Source organism: Drosophila mojavensis, unplaced genomic scaffold (genome assembly GCF_018153725.1).
Source record: "Drosophila mojavensis isolate 15081-1352.22 unplaced genomic scaffold, ASM1815372v1 contig_231, whole genome shotgun sequence".
Taxonomy (NCBI): Eukaryota; Metazoa; Arthropoda; class Insecta; order Diptera; family Drosophilidae; genus Drosophila; species Drosophila mojavensis.
The window spans coordinates 4,690,192-4,717,162 of NW_025318772.1; the positions used below are offsets into that span (position 1 = coordinate 4,690,192).

The 26,971-nt window shown below is 42.9% G+C and overlaps 1 protein-coding gene across 10 annotated transcripts in view; it reads left to right on the forward strand.

The window, feature by feature from the left end:
* The window catches only part of LOC6574961, a 111,259-nt gene that overhangs the window by 40,868 nt on the left and 43,420 nt on the right, over nucleotides 1-26,971 (forward strand). For 5 of the 10 annotated variants that reach the window (XM_044007894.1, XM_015167758.3, XM_015167759.3 and 2 more), the window contains exon 2: nucleotides 11,117-11,732. The exons of 2 other annotated variants lie outside the window; for them this stretch is intronic. In XM_044007894.1, the coding sequence (XP_043863829.1) occupies nucleotides 11,483-11,732 (250 nt within the window). In that variant the 5' untranslated portion in view covers nucleotides 11,117-11,482. Of the gene's footprint in view, nucleotides 1-11,096; nucleotides 11,733-26,971 lie in introns of all 10 variants that reach the window. 3 more of the 10 variants (XM_044007893.1, XM_044007895.1, XM_044007896.1) reach the window with 3 other exon arrangements.

Consider the following 26,971-nt stretch of genomic DNA (forward strand, 5'->3'; position numbering starts at 1 on the left):
AGCAACAGCAGCAGCAGCAACAACAACAACAACAACGAGTGGAAGAACAACAGCACTATTTCCGCTCTAAAATTTGAGCCAAGTTTTGAGCCAGCTGCGCTCGTTCCACCACGTGCGCTTCTTCTTTTTTTTTTTTTTTTTTTGCTGTTGTATTTTAGGGGGGTGTGGCATGTTAGGGCTGGCACCTGGCTGGCCCGACCTGCAGCACCTTGACGCGCCTCGCCACGCTGCCTGTTCACTTAGTAAATAAATTGGCAATCGCATTTAATGTGAGTTTATGTGCGTCGCTGGCAGCCAGGCAGCTAGACGGAAACTGAGTTGGAAACTGAGACTCAGGCTGCCACGTTAGTAGTTTTATACCCATATATTTTTATTTTTATTTTTATTTTTTACGTTGCTTGTGTTGTTGATTTTTTTTTAGCGGCTCTTGCCTGTGCTCGTGCTCATGTGCAAATCGTAAATTTACGTTAATGCCGAAATTTCACGTGATAATGACGTGATTACCCAGACACCACACAAGCCCAAAATACACACACACACACAGACGCACACACTTGGAGCTACAGACATATAGGCTGGCAGGTTCTGTTCGGTGGGGAAATGGCAGCACTATATATTGCGCTCCATTGCACATGGCAAGCCTCTCTTAGCCCTCGTTGGCTGTCGCCGTTAGTCGCGGACGCATTGGCTCTGTTGTGTCGTGGCTGTTGTCACAATTTGTGATATTTGTGGCATAAACTATAGCTAAACAGAAATACGCTAAGCAATGCAGGCTGAATTGCTGAATTGCCATTCGGGCTGGCAATCAACGATATCATTTGGGGTGCGCATTTGGCGCTCTGCTAAATGAAATAAAGGCTTAAATGCATTCAACTTTTAGCTCTGGCCAAACTTGAGCAAATCTGTGGAAAACTTTATTTTCGCGCAATCGCGAAATGTCGCCTCATTCTTTTTGCCGTGCTGCGAACTTTTTAATTACTTTTGAACGACAATTCGAACTTTGCGCCTGTCGCGCTTTTACACTCTAATTACAAGCCCGTTTACAGCGAACCTGTTTAATTATATATATACATTTCTTTTTGCTATTTATTTATTTTGATTTGCCTTTGCGCTGCTTATCAATGAGAACTATAGCCGAGCATCTGCATTAAAGTCACTCGCAGCAGTTGCTGCTATATATATATATATATATAAAGTGTTTGTATGGCGTTGCCATTTCCGTTTCCGGTGTTACGACGGCCAGAACGACGCTAGTTCTGTTAGTTTTACCTTGACATTTTTTTCTGCTGCCTTAACTGTTACTTGCCCACTTTTTATGCTGTTGTTGTTTTGTAGCTCTTTGCTTAGTTACCTGCGCTTTTTTCTTTGCTTTCACTCTGTATTTTTACGTGTTGTTTTTATTATTTTTTTTTTTACATTTTGCAACACAAGTCTAACAATATTTGCTTTTCTGCTCTAGCAAACCGTTCATATCCTTCACAGCTTTTGTTGCCCAGGTCCTTCCACTTTGCATTCCTTCGTCTGTTTTCGAATGAATCATGAATCATTTCTGCTGCACCTACTTCAGCGTGTGCGATTGTTAGTTAGGTTTAATGCAGCTTTGCGTCTACTACCCACCATGCACTCTCGACGGCTTTCCTTTTCTCCTTGCTAAGCAGATTTAACAAAGCAATATGTAGATAAGTCGCCCCACAATGAATTCCATTTGCAGCTCTACGTTCCTTGTTCACGTCCGATCGATGGGCTGCCTAAGAGCGAATGATGTCACTGCATAAGTGCTGCCAGCTTAAAGTTGATTCTGTCATCTGTAAACTGCGCTTTGTTAAACAGTTTAAATAATTGCGACCACAATAAATTATTAAATCAACAACAATTACTCAAGCGATCAATCGCCAATGATACAATCAATCAATGCGCTCCGCCAGACTGTGGTTTGCTGGCCCTGGGCTCCCCTCCATTGTCCCCATAAAGCTACCAGAGTGTGTGTAGGCTGTGGGTGGATAAGTATTATAATGCTTTTCATGACTGCAATTATGTGCCCCGCCACCTCCAGCACTTTATTAATACGTATACGCAGCGTGGCCCAACTACAAACCACACGGCATTTGGGCTCAAGTGGCCGAGTTGAACTGGAGAAGAAGAGAGGCAGAAGTTGCCTCGTAACTGCTCTATATGTATGTATATAGTGTTAGTGTGTGTGTGTGTGTGTGTGTGTGTGTGGCAGTGTGTCCGTGTGAGTCATGTGGGTAACGTGTTTCGAGTTCGAGTGCTTCGTAATCGATATTACAATGTATGAATTGTGCGGCCATATTGACGCCACTAAGCGCATTGTATTGGATACTCGTTGCTGCCTTTTTATCGTCGCTTGCATCACCTACAATGGAGGCAGCACGCAGTTAGTGTTCGAGTCTAGCATGTGGCATATGCCAGGTAGCAGGCAGCAGGCAGCAGGTAGAAGTTTGCACAGCAAAGTTGCTGAAAACTTGCTGACTATGCATAATGCTGTGCATAGAGCGACTGAAATTTGTGTCCCTGCCCCCGAGTGGTTTATGAACAGCAGAAAACTGCAAATCGCATAGCTAAATTTCCAAGTCTAAACGATTTATTTCGGGTGTCGACGATTCAATACACTATGAGATATGATATTCATATATGAAGTATAAAAACTAGCCGAGCCATACTCTAAACATCATTCCAAAGAAGACAGAAACGTAAATTTTATGTATTTAGAATTTGCGTTTATTTAAATTATATTTTTGTATTTATTTTTTGAGTATCTGAACACAAATTAAATTTGTCGTCGCTTAAAGGATTTCTCCCATAACGAATTGATCGTTTTGGGAACAACAATTAGAATCTAGGAAGCAAAACCAACCAGAATGCAATGCATTTAGCAGGGATTGTCAACTGCAGCTGGTTATAGCAGTGTGAAGCTCAAATAGAGTCAAACGGTGTTCATAGTTTAGCTACCTGTTCGTGCTGTGCTGTGGCTGCTGCTTTGCCCCGTGATTCGTTCACAGTTGCAGCGAATGTCACTTATTCGAATATTTGTGTGATTTGTGTTGTATCTTTTTCCGGCAGCTGTCCGACTGTCGCGTTGTCGTCTCTTTAGTCTCATGACCGGGAAAACAAAATATGACGGAACAAAATGAACTAAAAATTCAAGCAAAATGAAGCTCAGCAAGTCAGATTTTCCATTTGTCTGATTCTCTTGTCAGTTGTCATTTTCTATGAATACATTATGCTCTACATGTATGGGCACTGAGAGTATCTTTGTGTATATTTGTGTGCATGTGTGTGTGTGTGTGTGTTTCACTTTTTAGCTGCACCGCTGCCATCAGTTTTATTTGACTTTTGTAGCAACGGCAGCTCCCATTTCGAATTACACGCTTCAATGTTTTTGTAAAATGTGTAAATGAACTCACAATAAGAAAAAGCAATACACACACACACACACATGCATACATTTGTATGTGTGTGAATGAAATAATATATGTAAACAGCGACGGGGTATAAAATATGCACCCGAAACAGTCCGTATGAGGCACACAGGTAACTGAGGTAACTACCAGGTGTCAAACTAAATAATAAATACGATTCTTATTAGCTGCTGTGGAATTGGAAAACTGGCCCTTGTGCAAGATTTTGATGAGTTTTAATAAGGCCTTAATAGCATCGCTATAATTGAATATCCATTTAATGCTCTCATAACTAGGATAGAGTCGATTGCGTTGACATTTTATGCATTCGATATAATAATTGGGGCTCAGGCGTGTTAATTGATAGTCCAATTAGCTGTGAACCGCCATTTATTCAGGTAGCTAATTGGCCATAACACCTCTGTCGTATTCCGCCCAATCCAGTAGCGAGCCAAGTGGATGGGAGAAAGTACTTTGGCTATTAGTTGATGAGTCGCAGTCATGTATTCATTCATATTCGTATTAATTCACTCATTCATTCATGGCAGATAGAATTCGGACAGACGGCCGCTTAGACATGGATATAATTTTTTCCCACTCCTCTGCCTCTTCCTCCCCTCTTCTCTCACTCACTCACTCTATGTGTGTGTCTCTCTTCGTCGAGCAACTCATCCACTTGGTCAGTGGCATTCAATACTGCACTCATTTATTCATACGTGCGCTTATTGCAATGTTCATTGCTTTATATTCATTACGGCAATGGCACTCGTTGCGTTCGGACAGACAGGACGAGGACCAGGAGTGCCAGGCAGCAGGAGGAGTCTTGGCAGGAGCGACGCTTTCGACTGCTTTTGTATGGTCGTGTGTGCGTTCGATACGTTCGATAATCCAATAAATATTTATGAAGCACTTTATTGGAACAACACTGAATTACTTGATGTATGTATGTGTATGTACATTCGGTCCATGTGTGTGTGTGTGTGCGTGTTTGTATGAATGTAGTAGCATCGTATCAAGACGAAACGGGAACGAAAAACTGTATGGCATTTGGAGAAGCTTCGCTCGCTGCTCAATACCGCATACGCACCGTCGTCCCGATGCAACGGTTTGATGCGGTCTGTTTGGCCAGACTGTGAGCTCCACAAGATTTTTAGTTATTTTACTTGCATTTAAAAGTTTTTTATTTATTTTTATTTTGGTTATTTTAAAAATTGTTTCCAGTTGGCTGTTAACTCAAATGCAAATTACTTGTCTGTTCAAAAGAGCGAAAGAGTGCATGTGTGTCTGTGTGTGTGTGTGAACGTGTTACTGCCTTAATTATGAGCAAATTGATTTTGTAGCAATGTGCAGCAGTTTGTTAACCCAATCAGTTGATAAATGGCAAATGGTAAATGGCTTAAACACCTGGCACCTGCCTGTCCCCGCAACTTAATGCACCAGCAGAGTGCATTGTGAGCCAACCTATTTACTCACACATCAGTGGGCAATTTGCATTAATAATGCGTGGCCGCTGCTGAAATGGAATTGTATGAGGCTTATTTATTAGCGCTTACGTCAGGTCAGCTAACCGCCAAATCCACCCATTCATCTCAGCGCTGTGTCATGTAATCAACAATTTACGACAGTGCACATAAAGTGGTTCGCCGTATCTGTGTGGGTGTAGGTGTGTGCGTGTCCAATAGGATCCATAAATGGATGTCGATTATATAATGTAAAAAATTTAAGAGATATAATTGAAGAATATTAGTTGATTAAGCCTGTACCAATTTAGCTAAGAGTTACAATCTGTAAGAAAGATTAAATTATATTTGATATTCAGTTCCATCAGCTTCTTCATCTCGTTGCCTGCAAACATTTTAAATTTGCACTCAACAGTTGCATTTAAATTTGCTCAACTCATTTGTCCAATAAAATTAAGCAAATGGAAACATGTGTATTTTAATGAGCAATTATTAAAATATTGCCGCGCAAATAAAGCGGGTGTGTGGGGCGGTAAGTGCTGTTCACCGAATGTAAACACAAATATTGCATGGTAAAAAATTGAAAATCAATGCAATTGCAGACGTCGAACAACACGAACAGCAGCAGCAACAACAATGGCCCAGAGTATCGAGAACAATAACTGAGAGCATGATTGATGGGCGAGTGAGAAGGTGTGTGGAGGACGACACTGCTGTTGGGGTGGGTGGCGCGCACCACCGTGGGCCGCCATGGTCGTGGTGCAGCACTACAAATTATTGACCAAATTTTCATGCAGACACACCGCAAAAATGAGCGCAAGAGCGGACAAGTGATGGGCGGCAGGATAAGGGTATATAACTGGGTCAATTTGATATGTAGTTGTCGCAGCAACTCCTGACGTCCGCCTCGTTGCAACATTCGGCAATGGGGCAACAGCCAAAGTGGGTTTGGTTGGGTTGGGTTGGGTTGGCATGCGGGTTGGTGGGGCGCTCGAATGAATGTCAATGCATAAAATTTATTCTGTGATGTTAGCAACTATTTTTCTTGGCCGAGGCAACAGACAAATAAATTGCAAGGCATGCAATAAGACGAGCCGAAATGTGTGTCTAAGTGCCGTCTGTCTCTAGCCCTCTCGCTCTCTCTTTCACTCTCCCACTATGTTTGGGTTTAGTACTCGTATGCAAATAAAATTGTACATGAAATTGACTTTGCGAGCATGTGTGTCCATGTGGGTATGTGTGTGTGTGTGTGTGTGTGTGTGTGTGTAGTTGTTGCAACCGTAAACTGAAACATGACTTTGACTAACGTTGCTGCTGCATGTAAATGGGCACCACGCCGCATGCCATACGTTTGCCAGTAATCATCCATTATCCTAATGCCAAGCAGGTCCCTGCCCAGTACAACCCAAGCCCCAAGAGAGTGACCATGTGTGTGTGTGTGCGTGTGTGTGTGGGGGTGTGCAAGTCGTCTATTGGATTATGCTACAACCTGCAGAACCTTCAGCCAGCCAGACTACAGCTAGAGTTGGCCTGACCCGGCTGCCTTCCTGCGACATTTATTAATGATACGACCGAAATTCGTCGCTCACACACACACAGACAGAGGCAAACACATATACTTACACATATATACATATATATATTTACACAAATAGACGCACACTTTCAGTGGCAACCTAAAAACGATTTGCGTAATCGCAACTCGAAATCATATTAATTGGCCCATGCCTCTTGGCATTTGCTCGAATCGATAATGAAAAGTTCAAGCTGTAAAATCCAAAAGGTTATTGCTGTTTTCATTGGCTCGAGTGGCTCGCCCCCACGAATAACAACAGCCACGCAATTAAAACGGTTTATTTAGTTTACAATTCTATCGATTGACTTATATGTCAGCTGCCCCGATTCACACACTCACACAACACACCCAGTCTAATCATAGGCTCTGCAATCGATACTCGTAAAATGGGCCATAAAATGGCATTTGACTCAAAGCGAGCCCAGAAATGTCAAATATTTGCGTATGGAGCTTCAAGTGAATGTAAGGTTATTCAATATGAGATTCGTGAATGTTGCGGGACGGAATATAAGCTGTGGGCCACACCTGAATTACAGACCCAACCAGCGGCTGTCTGGAGGCCTATGGATTTTAATTTTAATTTCTTAAAATACAGGCGTGTTGTACTCGAAAATAATCAAGCAATTGCCGCGTTGCGTATACGCCAAGTGGCGTGCGCTGCCCTCAGTCTGCCTTATAATTGTGATGTGAATTTCCATTAAGGCGAGCTGATGCAATAAACGACACACAAGCAAAGATACTGACTGAGACTGGCAGGTGGATGCCAGCGCTTGACAGCAGTCGGACAAGGTCACAGACAACGCGATCAGATGAGCCGACTGACTCATTGCAACTTTCAGAAACAATGAAGCTCGCACTGCATAATATATGAGACAGACTCTGCGACCCCTTGACAGACAGCCAGAAACACGGCCTGCCAGTAACTCCACTCATGTTCAACATTCTTGCTGTTGTGTCTGTTATGGTTGTTCTTGTTCTTGTTGTTGTTTTTGTTGTTGTTTTTGTTGTTATCAAAAAGTACGCAGAACTCACTTTAATTTCAGACAGCCGCCGTTTGCAGCGGCGCTGCGGCTGCGGCTGTGGCTGCGGCTGGGGCAGCGACAGCTGCTGAATCCCTTTTGCTGGCAAAGTAGGCAAATATTTTTGTTTTACTTGGAGATGATTACGAATTCATTAGAGCTTGCAGATGAAATTAAATCCGTATATAACCGTCATTAACTAAGCTAAAGTCAACATTTAAGCTAGTGATAGAAATTAAATGTGCTAGAGCTATAGTTTTGCTTTTATGGTTGCAGATTATTACTAGATCGATTTTGGCTTTGGATATAAATTCTGAATATTTGTATTCTTACGTCTGTGCATTTCTTGTATCATAGCAAATAATTAAAAGTGCTGCAAATTTAATAATAATTTCGGCGTAGAGCTATAGTACTAATTGCAAAAAATTAAACAACAATTAAAGCAGAATATCTCAGACAGGCGCCGTATGAGTGATTTATGCTTTAATTAAATTTAAAATATTAATTGTCATTTATATTATTAAATTACGTAATTTAAGGTTATTAACTGTTTGTTGAAATGCCATTGCGATTCGCCAAATTGCATTTGCAATGCACAGACGACAATTGTTCAGTCGAAGTCGTATTCACGCGGGACTCGTATTCATGTCGTTGTTGAGGGCGCCGGCTGCCTGGTAGACCACTCTTAATTACATAAAAGTCAGTGCAATCTGAGCCTTCCAAGTCGGCTGCAATTTGTCGGCAGTCAGTCAACGGGAATGCAACTTTCATGAGATGCTGACAGAGGCCTAATTAGATCTACCAACTGCAAACTACAAACTACGAGCGACGAACGACGAACGACATGAAACACCTTAGTAAATTATATGGAAAATGCACTTAAGTAGCTGCCTGTGGCATACAGAATGTGATTGTATTTCTCTCTCCCTCTCCCTCCCTCTCCCTCCCTATCTCTCTCTCTCTCTCTGGTTTTCGGTTTGTATGTGTGGCAGAGTTGATTTGTCTGCTTTGTGTCTTTATTAGTATTGAATATTGCAACTAAAGAATTTCAATTTAAATCGCCTTTTGGCCGGCATGTGAATGGCATGCGGTTGGGCATTTTATCTTTGCACCAAAAGCTCGCCCAAGTCAATACAATGTCTCATGCAGAGCTAATTCTCTGCCTGACACTGGCTGCATACAATTTGTGGTATATTTATTGGCTTGTTTGGTCAGCTACACACACAGATACACACACCACACTGGTGAACTAGAAGGACAGCAAGAGAAACAGAGAGAGAGAGAGAGAGAGAGAGAGAGAGAGAGAGAGAGAGAGAGAGAGAGCAAAACTATTTAAATTTACTGGCCGAATTTGGAGCTCGAATTGTTGGGCTGTTAAGCTGACCAAACTCTAAGCATGACCATTGACACAGTTATTTGCACAGCTGCTGAGTCGAGTTTAGTTTGTGTTGGCCAATTTTCCAGCTTGATCACATACATATATCTATATATTTTAATATGCTTATAGCGTTTTGCCAACAAATTTGCTAGCCACACACAGTGGAGCTCTGGCAATGACTTTTAGCTCAGGTGCAGCAGCGTTGCATTAACTTATGCAACAACTTGCAACTTGCAACTTTAAATAAATACATTTTCAGTTCGAGGCAGCAGCCGGGCCAAAGGTGCTGCCTGCCGCAGCTAGGCAGATGCAGATACCGGGGCAGCGACTGAGGCAGCGGCCGAGGCAGAGTCAGGCACACGTAACAATTTGTGAAGCAAACATGGCTTTATTTTAGTTTAAATTTTTACTTCGTTATTTTTCTACACACACACACACACACACACACTCCCACATAGACACACACACGCATACATATACACTCACAGTGTTTGTTTTAGAACACGCCGCTTGTTGTCTTTGGCAGCCTGCTCTGCCTCATCGTCCTTTTGCCGCCATTTTACGCTCGTTATGGCAACACTTTTGGCTCAAAAGCAAACGACGCTGACAACGTGCACAACTCAAACGGCCGACGCGCTGCAAAATGTAAAAAAAAAGAAACGAGAATAAAAAAACTTAAAAAAAAATGCTATTGCGTGGTGTGCGGCTCGTTATGTTCCATGAGGCAGCAGGAGCAGCAGCAGGAGCAGCAGCAGGAGCAGCAAAAAAAAATCATTTCGAGCAGAAACAACAAGGGAAATGCAGAAAACGCCTTCGCGCCTTGCAGTTTCCTTCCTCTCAACTATGCACTGTTAATGTCTATAACTGTGTGAGAGTGTGTGTATCTCTCTGTATGCGTGTGTGTGTGTGTGTGTCACTGTGTTTGACTACGTTCGCTTCGTTGACTAGCAACTTTCGTCGCCTGTGCACTCGCGCCCGCTGGTGATTGACTGCAACATGTCTGTATCTGTATGTTCATCGTTGTTTGTTGTCAACGTTGTTGTTGTTGTTGTTGCTGCTGCTGCTGCTGCTGCTGTTGCTGTTGCTGTTGTCGTTGTTGTTTGGCAATAATTTTTTAACGCTCGAGCAGACGCACGCGGCATTTGCCTGCTGTCTGTCCCAACGCTGTCGCCTGTTTGTTTACATGATTGTGCACAGAAGTGTTTGCTTTTCCCTGCTGACGATTTCCGGCACTTGTGAGTGCATTAGCGCTTGCGAGTGGCTGACGGCAGGGGGCAGGGGCAGCAGGAGTTTGCATTTTTCTTTGAGCCAAATCACAGCAAATTATATTTTTATTGATTCAGTCAACATTTGCTTTGCAAGCGATTTGTTCGATAAAAAGCGCAGCAAAGTGAATTAATTTAACTGAGTTGAGCTCGAACGCAGTCGCTGCACATTGCGCATACGCCATGCTTTCCGATCCTGGACGGCATTGCCCAGTCAGTTGGCCAACAGCAACGACAACAACAACAGCCATGGCAATGGCAACAATTGTAAAACGTTGGCACAACGCAACAACCGCAGCAAGTCGCGACAGCAGCAACAGCAACAGCAACAACAACAGAAACAGAAACAACAACTTTTCGCATTCGCTAAAACTTTTCAACATTTCTTGTTAGTAGTTGTCGTTGTCGTTGCTGTTGTTGTTGTTGTTTTTGTTGTGGTTGTTGGCGTTGTTGCTACTTTGGCTGCATTGCCATAGACCCAGTGAGCAAATTGTAAATGAAAAAGTTTTTTTATGTTATTCAGCGTTTGCTGTGGGCGACTCTTCCATCATGGCACCCGCTACCCCCTCTCTCTGCACACACTGTCTCTGGAGCCTCGTTCTGTGTGTGTGCTTCCGTTTTTAAGGCCGCCTATGGATACGAGTATTTGTGTTGTTGTCGTTATTGCTGCATTATGTCTATTGTTGTCTATAGAAGTTTTGTCGAAAGTAATTGTAAATGCTGTTCATAGTCGGTCTGTCTGGCTGGCTGCTCGCCTCTCTCTCTCTCCCCCTCTCCCTCTCTCTCCCTCTCTCTCGTCCTATTTATTTCTGGTTGCGGTCTATTTCAAGAGATTTTCGTTTTCAACAATTTAGACAATGTTTTAAAGTCAATGAAATCAACAACAACAAAAAAAGAACAGAAAAAAAGAAAACGAACCTTGAAATATTAATTTTTTACGCTTTTCCTTTTATGGCAAAATCTTGATTACACAACATAGTGAAATATTATTGTAAGCAGGTGTAATACAAAGCATTTTTATGTCGAGCACTGTGCAAACTAAAGCAAAAAATATACATAATGAAGCAAGCTCAGTTTGGGATTAAGTCAATGTTGTCAGCAGCAATAGCAACAGCAACAGCAACAGCAACAGCAACAACAATTACAATGGCATTGCTGACACAAATGGAACATTAAAAGCACTCAAACATTCACAAATAGATGTTTATAAAGTGCGAAAGGATTCGCGAGCTACAAAGTTAAAGGAAGAACACAAAGTGTTGACAATAGTGGGTGAGATATTAAAATCAGCAACCTGTCGGACGCAACGCCTGCGTCTCCAGCACCGTCCACGGGAACAAAGCGCGCCCCGATAAAGCGGCCAACATGACCCGCTTTCGCATTAAAAATCTGAAAATTCTGTCATGCTGCCTCAGTGTTTGGGTCATGCTCTTTGGCGGCGCCCTTCATCTGGCACGCTGCAGTGAGTTTCCGGAGCGCGAATGCTGCGATTTGACAACCACCTCGACAGTGGGCCCGCTGCCCTTGCCGCCGCCGGCCCTGCCCACCGACAAGTCACTATCATCGGCCACAACGGCCGTGGACACAGACCTGAATCTAACCATAGGCCGATCGGGTGAGTAAAGCCAGAGATGTGTGAATGCCTCTAGCCTAAACTGCTGTGAAAGGCAATAATATATATAATATAGAATGAATCTTAATTAAGAATAAGAATTTCAGATATCTGCTCGGTTTACCTCATTAAATTAATTATTATTTATAAATTGAAAGTCCATTTGCACAATGCTTTGCTGCTGAGTCCTGGACAGCTTTGCTATTTACAGAGTGTATATCTAAATATATATTAGCTGCAGCTAAGTGGATGCAGTATTGGTAAGCAACACTTAACGCTTCACTGATCACACAAATACAAGCAGACTGCATCCACATGGGTAAATGTGGTGGCTATGCGGAGATAGCGGCAGGTGCCATCACTTACGCTCCAATTAACACGATGACCTTTTGAGCCAGCGACGGGAATTAGTTAGGAGCAGCTGGATGAAGAATCGGGTCGGGGACAAGCCTTCCTGCTAGCAGTTTGACATGCACTGAATTCCATTGCGAGGTGGGGCGGTTGGGGCTGTCTGCATGGTTGTCTGCCTCGAGTCGGAGTCTCTGAACTATTTGAAATGCAAAGCAAACGTCAGCTGTAAAACAATTTTTATTCACTTTGAATTGAGGTTTTGTTTTGTATTTTATTCACTTGCAGACAGCACGGAGGTGTATGGGTGTATGTGTGTGTGTATGTGTGTGTGTGAACAAGTTTGTTATCTTGGCACGGCAGCTTGACTTGTTTTAAATGTTTGCTGAGCGTTGCTACGTGCCGTAAACAGGAATAGATATAGCGAACAGCAGCATTTATTTTATTTTCTTTTTTTGTTCGGAATTGGCCACGGGGACACAGTAAATAAACATGCCACTCCATTGAGTTTGTTGCACTTGTGCGGCATTGTCGGAGTCGCAATGAATTCAAAGCGGCTAACGAGCTTTTCATGTCCATCGAGACTTCCATAAAAAATACCCGAAATGAAAAGGGAAAAACCAAACAGCCATCGAAATTCAAATTAAAAATTCATCTCGAAAATCATCGATAATAACTGCCCAGCTGCAGTCACATAGCGAATGGCATCGACTCGAATCTTGCCCCTGCCCCTGCTCTACCCTGGCCCCATTTCAATTTCCCATCTCCTCTCCACCAATGATTCCCCAAATTACCCGCTCTTCTCAGCCAAATGCTATCCATTTATCCATGCCAAATGGCAAACTGTAAAAAGTTTGGCTAAAGTGCATAAAATTCTGAGACGTAAAAAAGGAAATGAAACTGAAAATAAAAATAAAAATGGAGACGAAAAAAAAAAATACAAAAACAAAAACAAAATGGACGCAAATGGAATTATGAATATTTTATTGAGTGGCCACTGTTAATGGGGCTTCATTGCATTTTTCGTATACATTTAAATGTCAAATTAGCAACAAATTAAAAATGCCAGTTGCCTGCAAGTTGAATGAGTCTACAACCTGCCTATCATTCAAAAGAAACTTCGAGCGCAATAACCTCTCTTACAGATGGAGCGGGAGTGAGGTAGGGGCAAGCGTAGACGGGGGAGTGGGGGCAAGCGAAAGAGCGTGACACGCAATGGCAGCGGCTGGCCATATAATTGAGTTTATTAAATAATCATAAATATCGATTCGATTCGTTACGTTCCGTTTCGGGTTCGAGCTCGAGCTGAGTTTGAGTTCGAGTTTTTCCGCGGCCCGATTCGATGCGGTGCGCGATGTTGCCATAAAAATATCACATGGTCATCAGAAATGCAAAATGCTTGCAACTAGCGCGGCTACAAATACAGGTGATTGATTGATTGATGTATTGATTGATTGATTGATTGATTGGGGCCAGGCCAAACGGACACTGGCCAATTAAATTGCCTGGCAGAATTAGTCATTAAAAAATGAACTCAATGCTCGGCCCCAAGACGTTCTCGAGCAGGCACTACAAAATCGATTGGTTTGCCGGTAAGAAGACTGCAAATGCCGTAAAACGACGCACACAAACATACAACAACTACATTACACACACGCACATACACACACGGACAACATACATACATAACAATTTGCAATGAGGTTGACGTTGAGGGACATAAAAATTTCCGTATGCCTTTTTATCGACATATGGCATAGTCTACAGCAACGTAGTCCGGCCAAGTCCTTGGTCCTGTCACATGACAAGCTCAACGACGGCACAGACGACGTCTACAACGTCGAGTACGTCTTGCAGTTTATAGCATTTAGATTGAGTTTGCACACATGTACATGTATGACTAGCTTGGATTCGCATTCGCCTTAGCATTCGCATTCGTATTCGCATTCGCATTCGCATTGGTATTCGTATTTGTATTCGCATTTGAATTGGAATTTCTTTTAGTGGCCAGGAAAAGGAGCCTTTGACCCCAAGTGTTTGCCCGTGCTTCTTGTGACAGTCGAACTATGCATGACATATGTACAGGTCTGCATGATTTTAATCAGAATAAAATTTTCATTCAACGTCTGCACTTGTCCTCTGCCTCGTCCCATTCAAAATTGATTGAGGGACAGCGGCAGGGGCTAGAATAAACTTATGCTTAATTTTTTCCCCATTTACTTGTCATTCTTATCTTCGAGTGTTTGTCTTCTGTTATTTATCTAAGCATTTCCCATTTTTCTTCGCTCCCATTCGTATTAAAGTATTCGCTAACGGATAAGTCGCATCAATTTTAAACTTTTCAGGAACACACGCACACACAGGCACACACACGCACACGCACAATGCTCTTATGTTATTTCAGCTTAATTATATTGCAACACCCGATCCAACGACCCACCTGGCCAGATGTGTGTGTGTGTGTGTGTGTGTGTACACAACGCGCACAGGTGCCAGAAGGTCCGTGTTACAGGGATGCTTTATGTACTCTGCCTGATCTGGCCACGTGTGTGTGTGTGTGCGTGTGTTTGTGTATGTGAATTAGTTATGAAGCCAAAGTCAAACTGGGTCAGCATTTCTTGCCCCTGCAATGGTGAACTCTGTGCCCACTCCGTCGCTCCACTCGCTGCCACACACGTTTGGTGCACCGCTGAATGTTGCCATATATTTGTGCAGCGCGTATGCCACTTTCGCGTTATTGCGTATACGTGCCGTTGGCCATGCGTTCACCGCATGCCATTTTCTCAGGCAGTGTCAATAGTTGAGCATTGTGCGTTTATAGCCGTTAAAATTGTAATTAAATTCAATGCGACGCTTCACAAAAGAAGCAGTAAATGTAAATTTAATGCCGCATGTGTGTCCATACGAATGTGCCACATGGCTGCAGCATCTGCTGCTGCTGTACTCTCCCTGTCTCTGTCCTCTGTCTGTCTATGTAGTCTCGCGCAGCTAGCACAACGTAATATTTCAATTTGTAGCGCACTCGAGCCGAGATACATAGGGCAGCCGAGCAGAAGAGCTCCGCACTTATCCTCCGGCTACTGTTGCTGATGGTGTTGAATCACTTGGGCCTGACCTTCATCAAATGTAGAAAAGGTAAAGGCAGACACTTAACCCAAACTCACAGCTCGCAGCTCGTAGCTGCTGCCGTTTTCTTTCGATGGTTGCCAGGCAAATTAAAAATTCAGCAAAAGACAAAAAGCTGCAGCGATGCCAATGACTGCCAGCAGTAGCCACAGTCAGAGACGCAGAGGGAGAGAGAGGGAGAGGGAGAGTGGTGGCGCCACAGTTACAGTCGTAGCCACAGTCAGGCAGGCTGGCAGTAGCACCACGAAAATTGTGGGGCGACCGCTGCTTATGGGTCTCTAGCTGTCTCGATTTCGCTTCAAATGAGAAAAAATGCGCCAAGCGAAGCGCGCAAAAGGTAAATTAAAAATTGTGTGTGTTTATTTGCGCAAAATTCCAGCGCAGCAAAAGGCAAAATACCAGCCACCAAACAGCGGGTGGCTCGCCTAAGTTAACCACCTGGCTTGCCAGCTGCCAGCTGCCAGCTGCCACCTGGAAATCAGTTTAAAGCCAGCTGCCAGTTTTGAAGCGGCTTTAAATTCCGCATTTAACAGCACGCAACTCGACGTGCAGGCGCTGAAAGTCAAGGTTGCTAATTAAGTGCTATTTTTTTTATTCTTATTTCTATATAAATATATATGTATACACATGTGTATATTATTATTCTTACTCTTTTTTCTTTTGGGGGGTAAACACGTATATTGACGTAAAGGTGACTGCCACAGATTTCGTCTGCTGTGCATCACATTAAGCGGGCTTAAAAGTGCTTTATGCGTACGTGTCTGTCTGTCTGCCTATGTATGTGTGTGTGTGCGTGTGTGGGTGTGTGTGTTGTCGTGTGTCGTTTCAAGTCCTGAGCTTAGCATCAATTTTTGAGGGATTTATGGTTTTTATTTGGCCACCAAAGTGCGTTGTGGCCGTGTTTTGTGGCACATATATAATCACGTCGACACTCGGGCGGGCATTGTGGCGTGTCAGTTGTAGCCCGTAAGTACGTTTCGTTTAATTAAAAAAGGCGCCAGCAAATTGTAACTAGTGCGCAGTGTAAAATAATTTTGCATTTCGCACTGCCAAATAAATCTGGAGTCAACATGCTTCAAGCGCTTGAGGCAGCAGCAAATTTATGTCGAGCACAGCCCACACATCATCTATCAAAATTCACTTTTCACAGGCAGTACCCAGCTGTCTGGCACACTGTCAGATAGTCTGGCCGTCTGTCAGTCTGGCATAAATTTTAACCCTCACGTAGACGCAATTTTAATATAATGGCAAGCTAAGCATAGGCCGACCCTAGTGGCGGCTCTTGGTAGAGGGCATATCAACGACCTAGTAAGCGTCTTTATATAATTTCATGAGACTGTCTCTGTCTCCCTCAATCTGTCCTCTCTCTCTCTCTCTCTCTCGCATGTGTATACCGAGGAGACACCTGGCGATCGCTGGCAGAGCGCACTTTACGTAAATTTGTTATGCATATAAAATTAAAAGCATATTTTGAGGCGGCAAGCGCCCAGGCAAGGAGTTTACATTGCTCTGCTGCTGCTGCTGCTGTTGTTGTTGCTGCTGCTGCTGCTGTTGTTGTTGCTGCTGCTGGTTTTGTTGATATTTGTAATTTGTACTTTTAACTGCCAGCAACAGCAGCGGCAGCCTCCAAAGATAAAATGTTACAAAGATACCTACTGCATTACCTGTATCACTTGTACTCACTGTCTGCCTCTTTCGCCTTCCCGGTCTCTCTCTCTCTCTCTCTCTCTCTCTCATTCTCACTCGCTGTACGCAGTTAGCAACAAATGAGCAAAGTTTTGTTTTTGTGCTGTTATTTGATTTTTTTTTTTTTTTGCCCTGTTTGCCCGACTGCCAAAAATATTCGTTTCTGAGCTGTTTGCCTTCAGACCTGCCACAGCCATTGCCATTGCCAGCAAGACAAACGGCAAAAAGTTAACTTCAAATGGCAAAAAAGCCAGCCAGAAATATTAAATATACGTGCCAGAAATAAACAGAGGCCAACGGTGTTGATAGCTATTAACATGCGTGTGTATCTACACCTCCATTGCATGTGTATGATATTCAAATGAACTAAGAGCCCACACACACACACACACACACACATTTTGATGGTAGGTGCTGAGGTTGAAATCAAAAAGAGTCAACGCGTTGCGTGTCGCTGCGTAGGTGTGTTTCTCTCTTAGTGTTGGTGTGCGCCTGTATTTGTGTGTTTGTGTTTGTGTGAGCAACAGCAACCGCAGCCAGCAACAACATATGTAAATATTTCGCCACAGCGACACACTCGACATTCATTTTACCACCACTCGCCGCCCGCGGCTTAAGTTTGCGTTTTTATTTAATTGCGGAAATTGTGGCATCGCGTTGCCATCTCACACACATACTAAGACACACACACGCACACACACAGGCGCATACATATATACTCAGACAGACAGGGCAACTTTTTTCTTATAATTTCTTTTATATGGCAACGATGAAGCATTGTAACATATTTTTATGGCCTCCCATCTCTCTGCTTTCATACATATGTACGTATGTATGTATGTATGTATGTATGTATGTATGTATGCTTGTGTGTCTCTCCTAAGCATTCTTTAAATTCAAAGGCTAAGGCAAATATGAGTTTTGATATACGCATACGCACAGGCGTGTGTGTGTTTGTGTGTGTGTGTAAATTGAGTCAAGTGTGTCATCTTCGTCTTGGGGTTGCTCGCTTGACAAACCAAACTAATTAGAAAGTCACTTTGGTTGCCTGCCTCAAAGCAGCAGAATCGTTGGGCATAAAATTAAAAAATTGTTGCGCATCCAACTTTTGGCCTGGCATTTGATTTTTCTGCCTCCTTCTGTATAATATTATTTTATTTACGTAGGCCGCTTGCGAAAGAGCACGTGTATGAGACGCAAATTTGAATACCTTATCCAATTAATTATCTCAATTCTTTTGCGCTTTGTTCACCTGTACGAGCCATACTCTGACTTCCACTAGCCGACGATCTCTGGGAGTAAATGGCTTATTTGTGTAATTACTGAGTCATGTTCATGAAGTGGCCCACTCGACGTATTGCTGACTTCAATCAGGCTTTTGTTGATTTCAATTAATTGCTAGCTATTTTCAGAGCACACGCTCGCACCACTCGCACCACAATGCGGATGTACAAGAAGTAAGTGAATTTGTGCCGCAGGACAAATGGCTGGCAATCAGCTTATGAGTAGCTTATGCCAGCCGATGCCGAATATCGATACTCCTGATTGTTGCTGTTGTAACGCAAGAGTTTTAATGTGTTTGTGCGCACTCTTATCAAACCATTACGATCTAAATGACACTTTGACAGGGGCACGGCAGTGGGTCGCGATAGCGACATAGGGCACGGTCATAGACGGAGATGGAAGCAGGGGCGGCGGCGGTGACGGAGGCGGTGCAAAGCACAAGTTCTCCATACCTGGCTGGTCTCATAGTTCGGGTTGTGTTCCCGTTGCTGCACGCAGTCGATGACGGGCAGCGATAAGCGCAAGAAAAATCGAAGCAGCACTCGAACTCTCACCAACACCAACACAAACACAAACACTCGCACACACACTCGACAAACACCTACGAGTCGCGACACACGCCACTTAGCTGTTAATATTTAAAGTTGCAGCTGTGGCAGAAGGAAGTGGAAGCAACAGCAGCGCTGCCACGCCGCGCCATACGCCGTACGCCATACGCCATACACAACCGGAAGCGGAAAGCTCTTCGCCTGCGGAAGTGTTCCGTGCGCGCAACTTTATACATAAGTTGTTGTTGTTGTTGTTGTTGTTGCTGCTGCTGTTTGTTGTGTGTTGAGTGTTGTGTGTTGTGTGTTGCATTCTCCTCGCTGAATATTGCACGGGTTTCTTGTAATGACAACGCAACGTAAGCCAAGCTACAGCAACAACAGCCGAAATGAACACAATTCGTTTAAGCAGGCGACACTTGAGCGCATTTTTATTGCTCGAGCCACTAACGATCGAAAGGCAGGCGACTCACAGTGCATCAGCATCGGCTAATTCCACTGTAAAAAATCTATTTCCTCTGTAGTAAAATGTTTGCACTGGCTGACTAATTGCTGGGCAGAGCCAGAGGCATTGGGGCTGGCAATACTGAGCTAATTGCCCTATGGCAGCCGCTAATACTGATTGTTCAATAATGAACCTGGACTTAATGAGAATCCCCAACGTCAATACGATCGAGTATGGGACCACAAGAGGAACACTTTAGTCCTATGCAAGCCCCATGGCAATAGAAATACTCATTCGTATAAAGAGTGAAGAATCCAATTAGATCATTCAGGATCGGTGCAGCATAGAATAGTGTTGATCCTTCATCTGAGTGCAGCATGGATCCCTGCAGTCCATTCTCTGATTCTTGGCTTAACTCACATTTCATTAGATTAACTTACAATTATTGAAGACCCTGCTTAATTTCCGATTCTGATGAATATATATCTTCTAACTTAGATTGGAAGATTAGATGAAATACATACTTTATATTAAAATTTCATATTCAATTTTATTTTAGGAAAGTCTGTGTTCCTATTATTCAAAACACAAATAATAAAGATTGACATATTTTTTACCTAAAATATATTTAGTCAAGCCCATAGTGCGAAAGTAGCTATACCAGGTGGTAACATTCAATTTTCGCTCAATCTGTGCTGATTTTTAATGGAAAATCTGCCGAGTTAGCTGATAGTTTCCCATTGCTTCATTTTGTCAATGCTGCTGTGGCTGCTGCTCCTGCTGCTACTCCTGCTGCAGCTTCTTTTGGTGGAGCTCGTTTCCAGCTTCATTTCCGCGCCATGCAAGTCGATGATTTTTGTTGACATCTTGTTGGGCTGCATCCGCCCGACTCCTGCCACTTGCCGCTTCGTGTGGAGCAATCAGCGCAGCTGCTTTGCATATTTCAGCTGGAGTCGCGTGTCTCCGAAGTTGGGAAAACATTTTGCAACATTTATTTCAGCAGACATATCACATCCTATTTTTGTGCCATTTTTCCGCTTGATGCGTTTACATTTTCCATTCAGCGCTTTGTTGACACATCAAAGTAATCTATGTGATGCACACATGCACATTCTTGCCTCAAACACATGGAATTCCTAAGCCAATTTAGTGAAAGCTGCTTTCATATCGATTCCCATAGGATTTCGCATCTACTTTCTATAATGATATCTTAAGCCAAGTGCTTACTAGTAATTTAAGGATATATTCTTCACATAAAATTTTAAATGTTTGGCTTATAGAATTCCTAATTTAATTGTAATTTTTTGTAGTAATTAATTTATTATGCAGATATATTTATTTGCATTCCACATTTTGAATTTAATCTATTTATTTATCCATGCCTCTCACTCCCTCGCTCGATCAGTCACATCAATAATTGACATTATTGGCATATTTTATTGTTGGTTTTTGAGTATTCAGTTAATTAAAGCACACTTTCGAATGCGCTGTACATTTATTAGCGTATAAAAATTTAATTATTTTATTCAAAATACTTGCGCACTATGGTCAAACAAAAAAATTGGTCAACAAAAATTAAATGAAATTAAATTAAAGTGCCAGCACTAACAATTGCCAAATTGATAAACAAATTGTTGGACACGTGAATAGCTGAATATTTGGACTGGACAATTCGAGTAGTAATTGTATTTAATATTCAGGCAATTGAGTTTTTCTACTCTCTACTCTCAGCCCACCTGGGACTTTCAGTCTATAAGCCAATAAATGCTAGCAGTAATTGCTGCACGGTCAGCATCCAGAAATAAGCTGACAATGAAAACACTAATTGATCGGTAGCGGTCAATTCGGAATGGTCTAAAAGGGGCATTGACTTTCAAAGTCATCGACTCTTCAATCCGAATTGCCAACATTTGTAAACGTCAAGTGCTACAAGAGTAAACTGTACGGCGTATAAATTGATTAAAAGCTCATTTGATATGACATTATGCAACATTAGTCAATGAACTGAATGCAAATTAGAGTGTAGACTGCCCCATACCCTACAAAGTGATCATTAAGTGTGGGCTATGACCCATATGGATACAGAACTCAATCATTTTGTATTTAACTATTTATTATTCCTCCATTTTCCTCAGTAACTCCTCTTCATTCTTAATGGTCAATCATACCCTGTAATGTAATAATTAATAAACTTAGCTGAACATATAAGATATCCATCTGCTAGTCGAGTGTTTCAGTGCATATTAGTTTCTCCATTCAGGCTATGTTTCGGGTATAATTAAACAGGAAGTGATTCTGACGAAATTGAAGTGAAACACTTGATACTCTGCATATAAACGAGCACGCGCACATATATGTGTGTATGTATACCTGATTCATGTGCGCTTATAAATAATAACAATTCCGCTTAACCGGAAGCCGAAATAACAACTTCCTTTTTGTGTAAATGTTCAACGGTTGGTCACATGCCACTCGACCGGCTTATCACATGCGTGTGCTGCTGTGTGTGTGTGTGTGTGTGTATGGGTCGGCGTGTGTGTGTGTGTGTTCATTTATGATTGAGTGCGTTCTGTAGTAGTGCCGTATTCTGCACGTGTGTGTTTATTTGCTTGTGTGTGTGTGTGTGTGTAATGAGCGCTATTGCAATGTGTGCGTAGGCACAAAATACACACATACACATTCTCGAAATGAAAATGTCAAAAACAACTACAACAAATTGCGTGTTGCTGTTTATTTTATTTTCTTTATTTTTATGTTTTGTGTTTTGTGTTTTCTTTTTTTTTTTTTTTTTTTTTTGTTTATATAACATATTTTTTCATTTTGGCTTTGAATAGGTCTACACATCATCCAAATGTTCGCGTTGTAGTTGCCAACCCTTTTTTGTCGACTTTTGTTGCTTGTTTTTTATTTTGTTTTCTGCGCTTCCGTCCGCCATGAAATATGTAGCTTTATTTTTGCCATATGAACACAGGCGCAAGGCTTTGGAGTTGAGTGTGTTTGTGAAATCTCTCTGTATGTGTGTATGTATGTGCGTGCATGCCTTTCAATTGTCGCAAAGTCATGGCATGTGTATATGTGTGTGTGTGTGTGCGCACACACAGCAAAAATTTAATTTAAATTTGCACATCAAATTTGTACATAAATTTTTAAACATGCCAAAATAAATAACAAGAAGCAACTGGGTAAAAAATCAAATAAATAATTGCGCAAATGACAATTGACGCATCCACGTACAGCAAATGTAATTTTTGTTCAACCTAAAGGAAAGTTTGACAAATGATTTTATACCCTAGGCAAATATAAGTCACAGTTAATAAAATATAATTTAAATTGATGTTAAGATAAACAACTGAAGAAATTCGTAAGATTTGTCTAATTTTTACTTCTTTTTAACAATAAATCTTATATATTTTTGAATTTTCGTTTATACATTATGTATTATAATACCCCTAACAGCTAGGGTATACAAATCGTAAGCTTTAATCATTCATAGGGCCTTTTATGCGGCGTGACATTCTCTGAGGGTCGCATATGGCATAATAAACACAAACATTTGGCAGGCGACATATGCGAAAATCTCGGCCAACTTTACGACACATGTATTAATTGGTCCTGCTCGATGGGAGGTGGTGGGCAAGGCGGTGGGCCGCGTTTCAGTTGTGTTAACTGGCCTGCAAACTGCCTGGCTGCTGGTCGACAGATAGTCCGCAAAAAGTTTGCCCTCTGACTGCGGGTGGAGGGGGCGCAGTAATTTCAGCCTTAGAGCCAAAGTTTGGGTGTCACCGAATTGGTAGCTATGACGGCTTACGCAAAACTTTCACAAAGTGATTATTATTGTATGAAAAGTTTACGGGCTGCTTCAAAAAAGAGAGCAGAGTTCTCGGCAGGGCTGAGCTTGTGGTGTGGTTACATATGTAATAGGTACAAACAAAAAACTTGCTGTTCATAAAGTTTTTGGGCCGAATTGCCATGCAAACTATTGCACAACAAGCCAACACGTTCACAGCAACAACAACAACAGCAAAGGAGATAGAGAGAGAGAGAGAGAGAGAGAGAGAGAGAGAGAGCAAATGCTCTGACGATATAATGCACTAACACCAATTAAAAGTCATTTAACATGTATAAGAGACACGTGTTTCATTCACAGCAGCAGCAGCAGGAGGAGGGGGCCTGGAGCATGGAGCCTGGAGCCTGGAGCCTGGAGCCTGTCACAGGTCCAGTAAAGTAAATGGGTTCAAGTGTTTGATAGTTCAAAAGTGTTTGCCTAAATACTGTGTGAGGCTACTTACTCCAGAGAGAAGCAAGTTCTACGCATGAACAGCTCGGCTTGTCGTCGACAAGTCAACAAACTGAGTTGCTCGAAACTTTGTGGCATAAATAAGTGAGCTAGCTTAAATGCCTTGTGCAACAACAATCAGCCAGCATTCCACAGCAGCCTTGACCAGAAAGCGTTGTTGGCGCTGTTTCGAAATTTGAAATGTCTTCATTGAGGCGGCGACTGCGAGACTGCGAGATTGCGGGCAGCAAAGCAGCCAAGAGTCGGAGCGGCAAAGTGGTCATTACTCTAATTAACCTTATTTCATTCTCAATTACAAGTGTAAAAAAACCAACAAAGAAAACACCAACAATCTGGGCGGTAAAAAACAAGAAAACAAAGCAATACAATTGCCTTAAAACATAATTGTTATTTTGCGCCATTTTCCCTTTTGATTCGGCGTTCGCGTTCGCGTTCGCGTTCGCGTTGCCATTGCCGTTGCCGTTGCTGTTGCCTACTTTTGGGCGCAGCCAAAAGGCAAATTAAGTTTTTGCTCTAATTTAGTCTGACGCACGCCGCAACAAAAGAAACAACAACAACAGCAACAACAACAAGAGCTGCTACAGAAACAACAAAGACTTTTGGTTTTATTTTCAAGATGAAGCCGCTTTTCTTTAGCTTAATTTACCATTTTTCACTCTTATCGCACATCTCTGCGCCAGACAGAGACAGCGACAGGGAGAGTGAGAGAGAGAGAGAGCGAGAAACAGCGAGTGCGCGCGACTTGGGCCATAAAAGTCAAGGCATCAAGCAAATGGAAAACATTTGGACCTGGCTCTGGCAGCTGCCTTAAAGCCTAAGCGTAACAATAATTTAATGCGACGCTTAAATTGTTTGTAAAATGTTCAACAGCCGCGCAACGCCGCTTGCCGCTTGCCGCACGCCGCATGTTGCACGCTGCTAGCTGCTTGCCATATGCCACTTGCCACTTGCTGGTTGCCGCTTGCCGGTTGCCAGTTCCGAGTCGTACGCCAAAGTTAAAAAGTGGAAAAGTTTTCTTTTCTATTTAACGTAATTTGCCTTCATTTGCGTTAGCTCCTTCTGGCGCCCGCTCCCTCGCGCTGCTCAGCCAAATATAGACTCGCCTGCTGGCCAGTTTATGTTCCCTCCAAGGCTCTCCCCCTCTCTGACATAGACACCCTCTCTCTCTCTATATATATATATACTTCTACTCTCAAGATTCTTGGCGCTTGGCATATGTTGCCCTTGTCTCATAATCTGGTATATTTCCCTCAGCCATGTGCTTTTCCGCTTTTGTTTTTCTCCCATTGTTGTTGTTGCTGTTGTTGTCATGAGTTTGTCACTCCCCTTGTGTGACAACAACGAGCGACTTGTGTTTGAGCTACTTTTTGTGTTATTTCTTCTCCTTTTTTGTTGGCTTTCATTTTTGTGGTTAAGCAAATGTTTAACAAACCAAATCGCAGATTTGCATTTTATGCTTTGCACTTGGCTGGCAGGGGGCGGCGAATCAGACGCTGCCACTTTTATGGCTCCGACTGGTTGCTGTTTATTGTTGTTGCCTTTTCCACTTGGATAAGCGTCGCTTTAATGCTCCTAATCGGGCTTAAAATCAAAAGATGCTTAACGCTCACCAGCCAAATAAAACAACAAAAAACGAGCACGGGCCCGAGAAAATGGTCTTGACTTAGATTTCGTCAATGCTGTGTGCCGACAGACAGACAGATAGATAGAACGATAGAGATAGCGATAGAGCACGAGATTGAGATAGACATAGAGCTTAGCTGGTAAGCCGCTTAACGCAGGACTAGTGTTCCATGCTCCGTGCTCCGTGCTCCTCTTTCCTTGTTCCATCCGCAGCTGCCTCTCGGCAACTGTATCGCAATCCTTTTGTGCTGGCTTCATTTATTTCATTTGCTGATATTTGCACCATTTCTATTTCGACTCGCCTCTTATTTACACTTGGCTTCGGTTAGTCTGGCGACAGAGCTCTAGACAAATTATTGACATGCTTAACTCACACAGCCACACACACCCATACATACCCATACACACACACACACACACGCACAGGCTGAAACCCAGCAACGAGCTCTCAGTAAATTCATTGTTATATGCCTCGCAGGCATGAGAATGAAAACATTTTCACTTATTTGCTCAGAAATTGGATAACAATCGAACTGAAATTGGATCTCACTCATTTTTGTATACACTTCAAGTGGCGGCCAATGCATTGTTTTGCTTTTAACTGCCTTTTGTTGCTATTGTTGCTGTTGCTGTTGTTGTTGCTGTTGCTGTTGTTGTTGTCGGCACATAAAACATTTTCCGGCTATTTGCTGCCACCCATACACTACGAACTGGTGGCGTTGTCCGCCCTCCATCCTACCCCTACCCCCTACCCCAAACATCATTCTCTTATTATCGTAATAGAATTTGCCAAATTGAGGTTGAAATGCTTTCGGCCTGCTCCGGCCCCAACCCCTTGCCACTTGGCATCCGTTTATCGTTTGATTGTTTGTTTGCCTGTTGGCTTGTTGGCTCCACCAGAGCACCCCCTGACACCCGCCCCGCCATCCGACCGTACTTCGTGCACTCCTTCATGGTCGGCTTCGGCTTCGGCTTTGGCTTTTCGGTTTCGGTTGTCCTGGCCGTTCGCAGTTCACTTGATTGTTTGCTTATTTGGTGGGCCTGCGCTTATCAATTGCCGTTTTTATTGCCATTTTGGCTCCGAAGTCGTCGTTTATTGAGTACAACAACAACAACAACAACAACAAAGGAAGAGAAATTCATTCCCTGGTTTCTGGTTGCGCGCGACTACGAATCTGCTGGGCAAGCAGAAAACAGACGAAGCACTGGGACTTATTGGCGATCGGGCTGTCATTATCCAGGACACAGTCCTTTGGCGATTCGTTTGGGCTTAATTTAATTGTTTATCTTGTGGCTATTGTTTGCCTAGCGGTGATTGTCAGATGTGCCACAATTATGATTGATTTATCAGCCGATTAGATAGCCCAAGGTAAATAATATATATATTAGGGCTGCCTTGAACTCGATTGAGCTCAGCTCAGCTTAGCCAACTATATTCGTCTACCTCTGTGCGGCTAATGCGGCTAAAGTGGCTTACTGGCTTTAAGAAACCGTGTCGACCTCGAGCACAACAGCGCTGGGCTTGTCAGACAGGCGATGCGTGCTGGCGCACTTTGAAAGTGGGTCCAATGCCATTGGATATATGTGTCACGTTACCGTCGAGTGGCGCCACATTCGCAATGATGACGTTAGCGAAGCGACGCGACGCGACGCTCCTTGGTCAATCGGTTAACTCAGCAGCGGACACGATGCGTATGAGTAACGGCCAATGGCTGGCTACCCTTGTTGGGAGAGTACTTGGTGGGAAAGAGAGAGAGAGTGAGAAGGGCTGCCTTACATGACAGTTTCGCTACAGCATTGTTTCTATGTGGTTTTCGGTTTACGGTTTGTAAAGGCTTCCTTACACACACGCACACAGGCCAACAAGTCAACCAATACACGCACACAC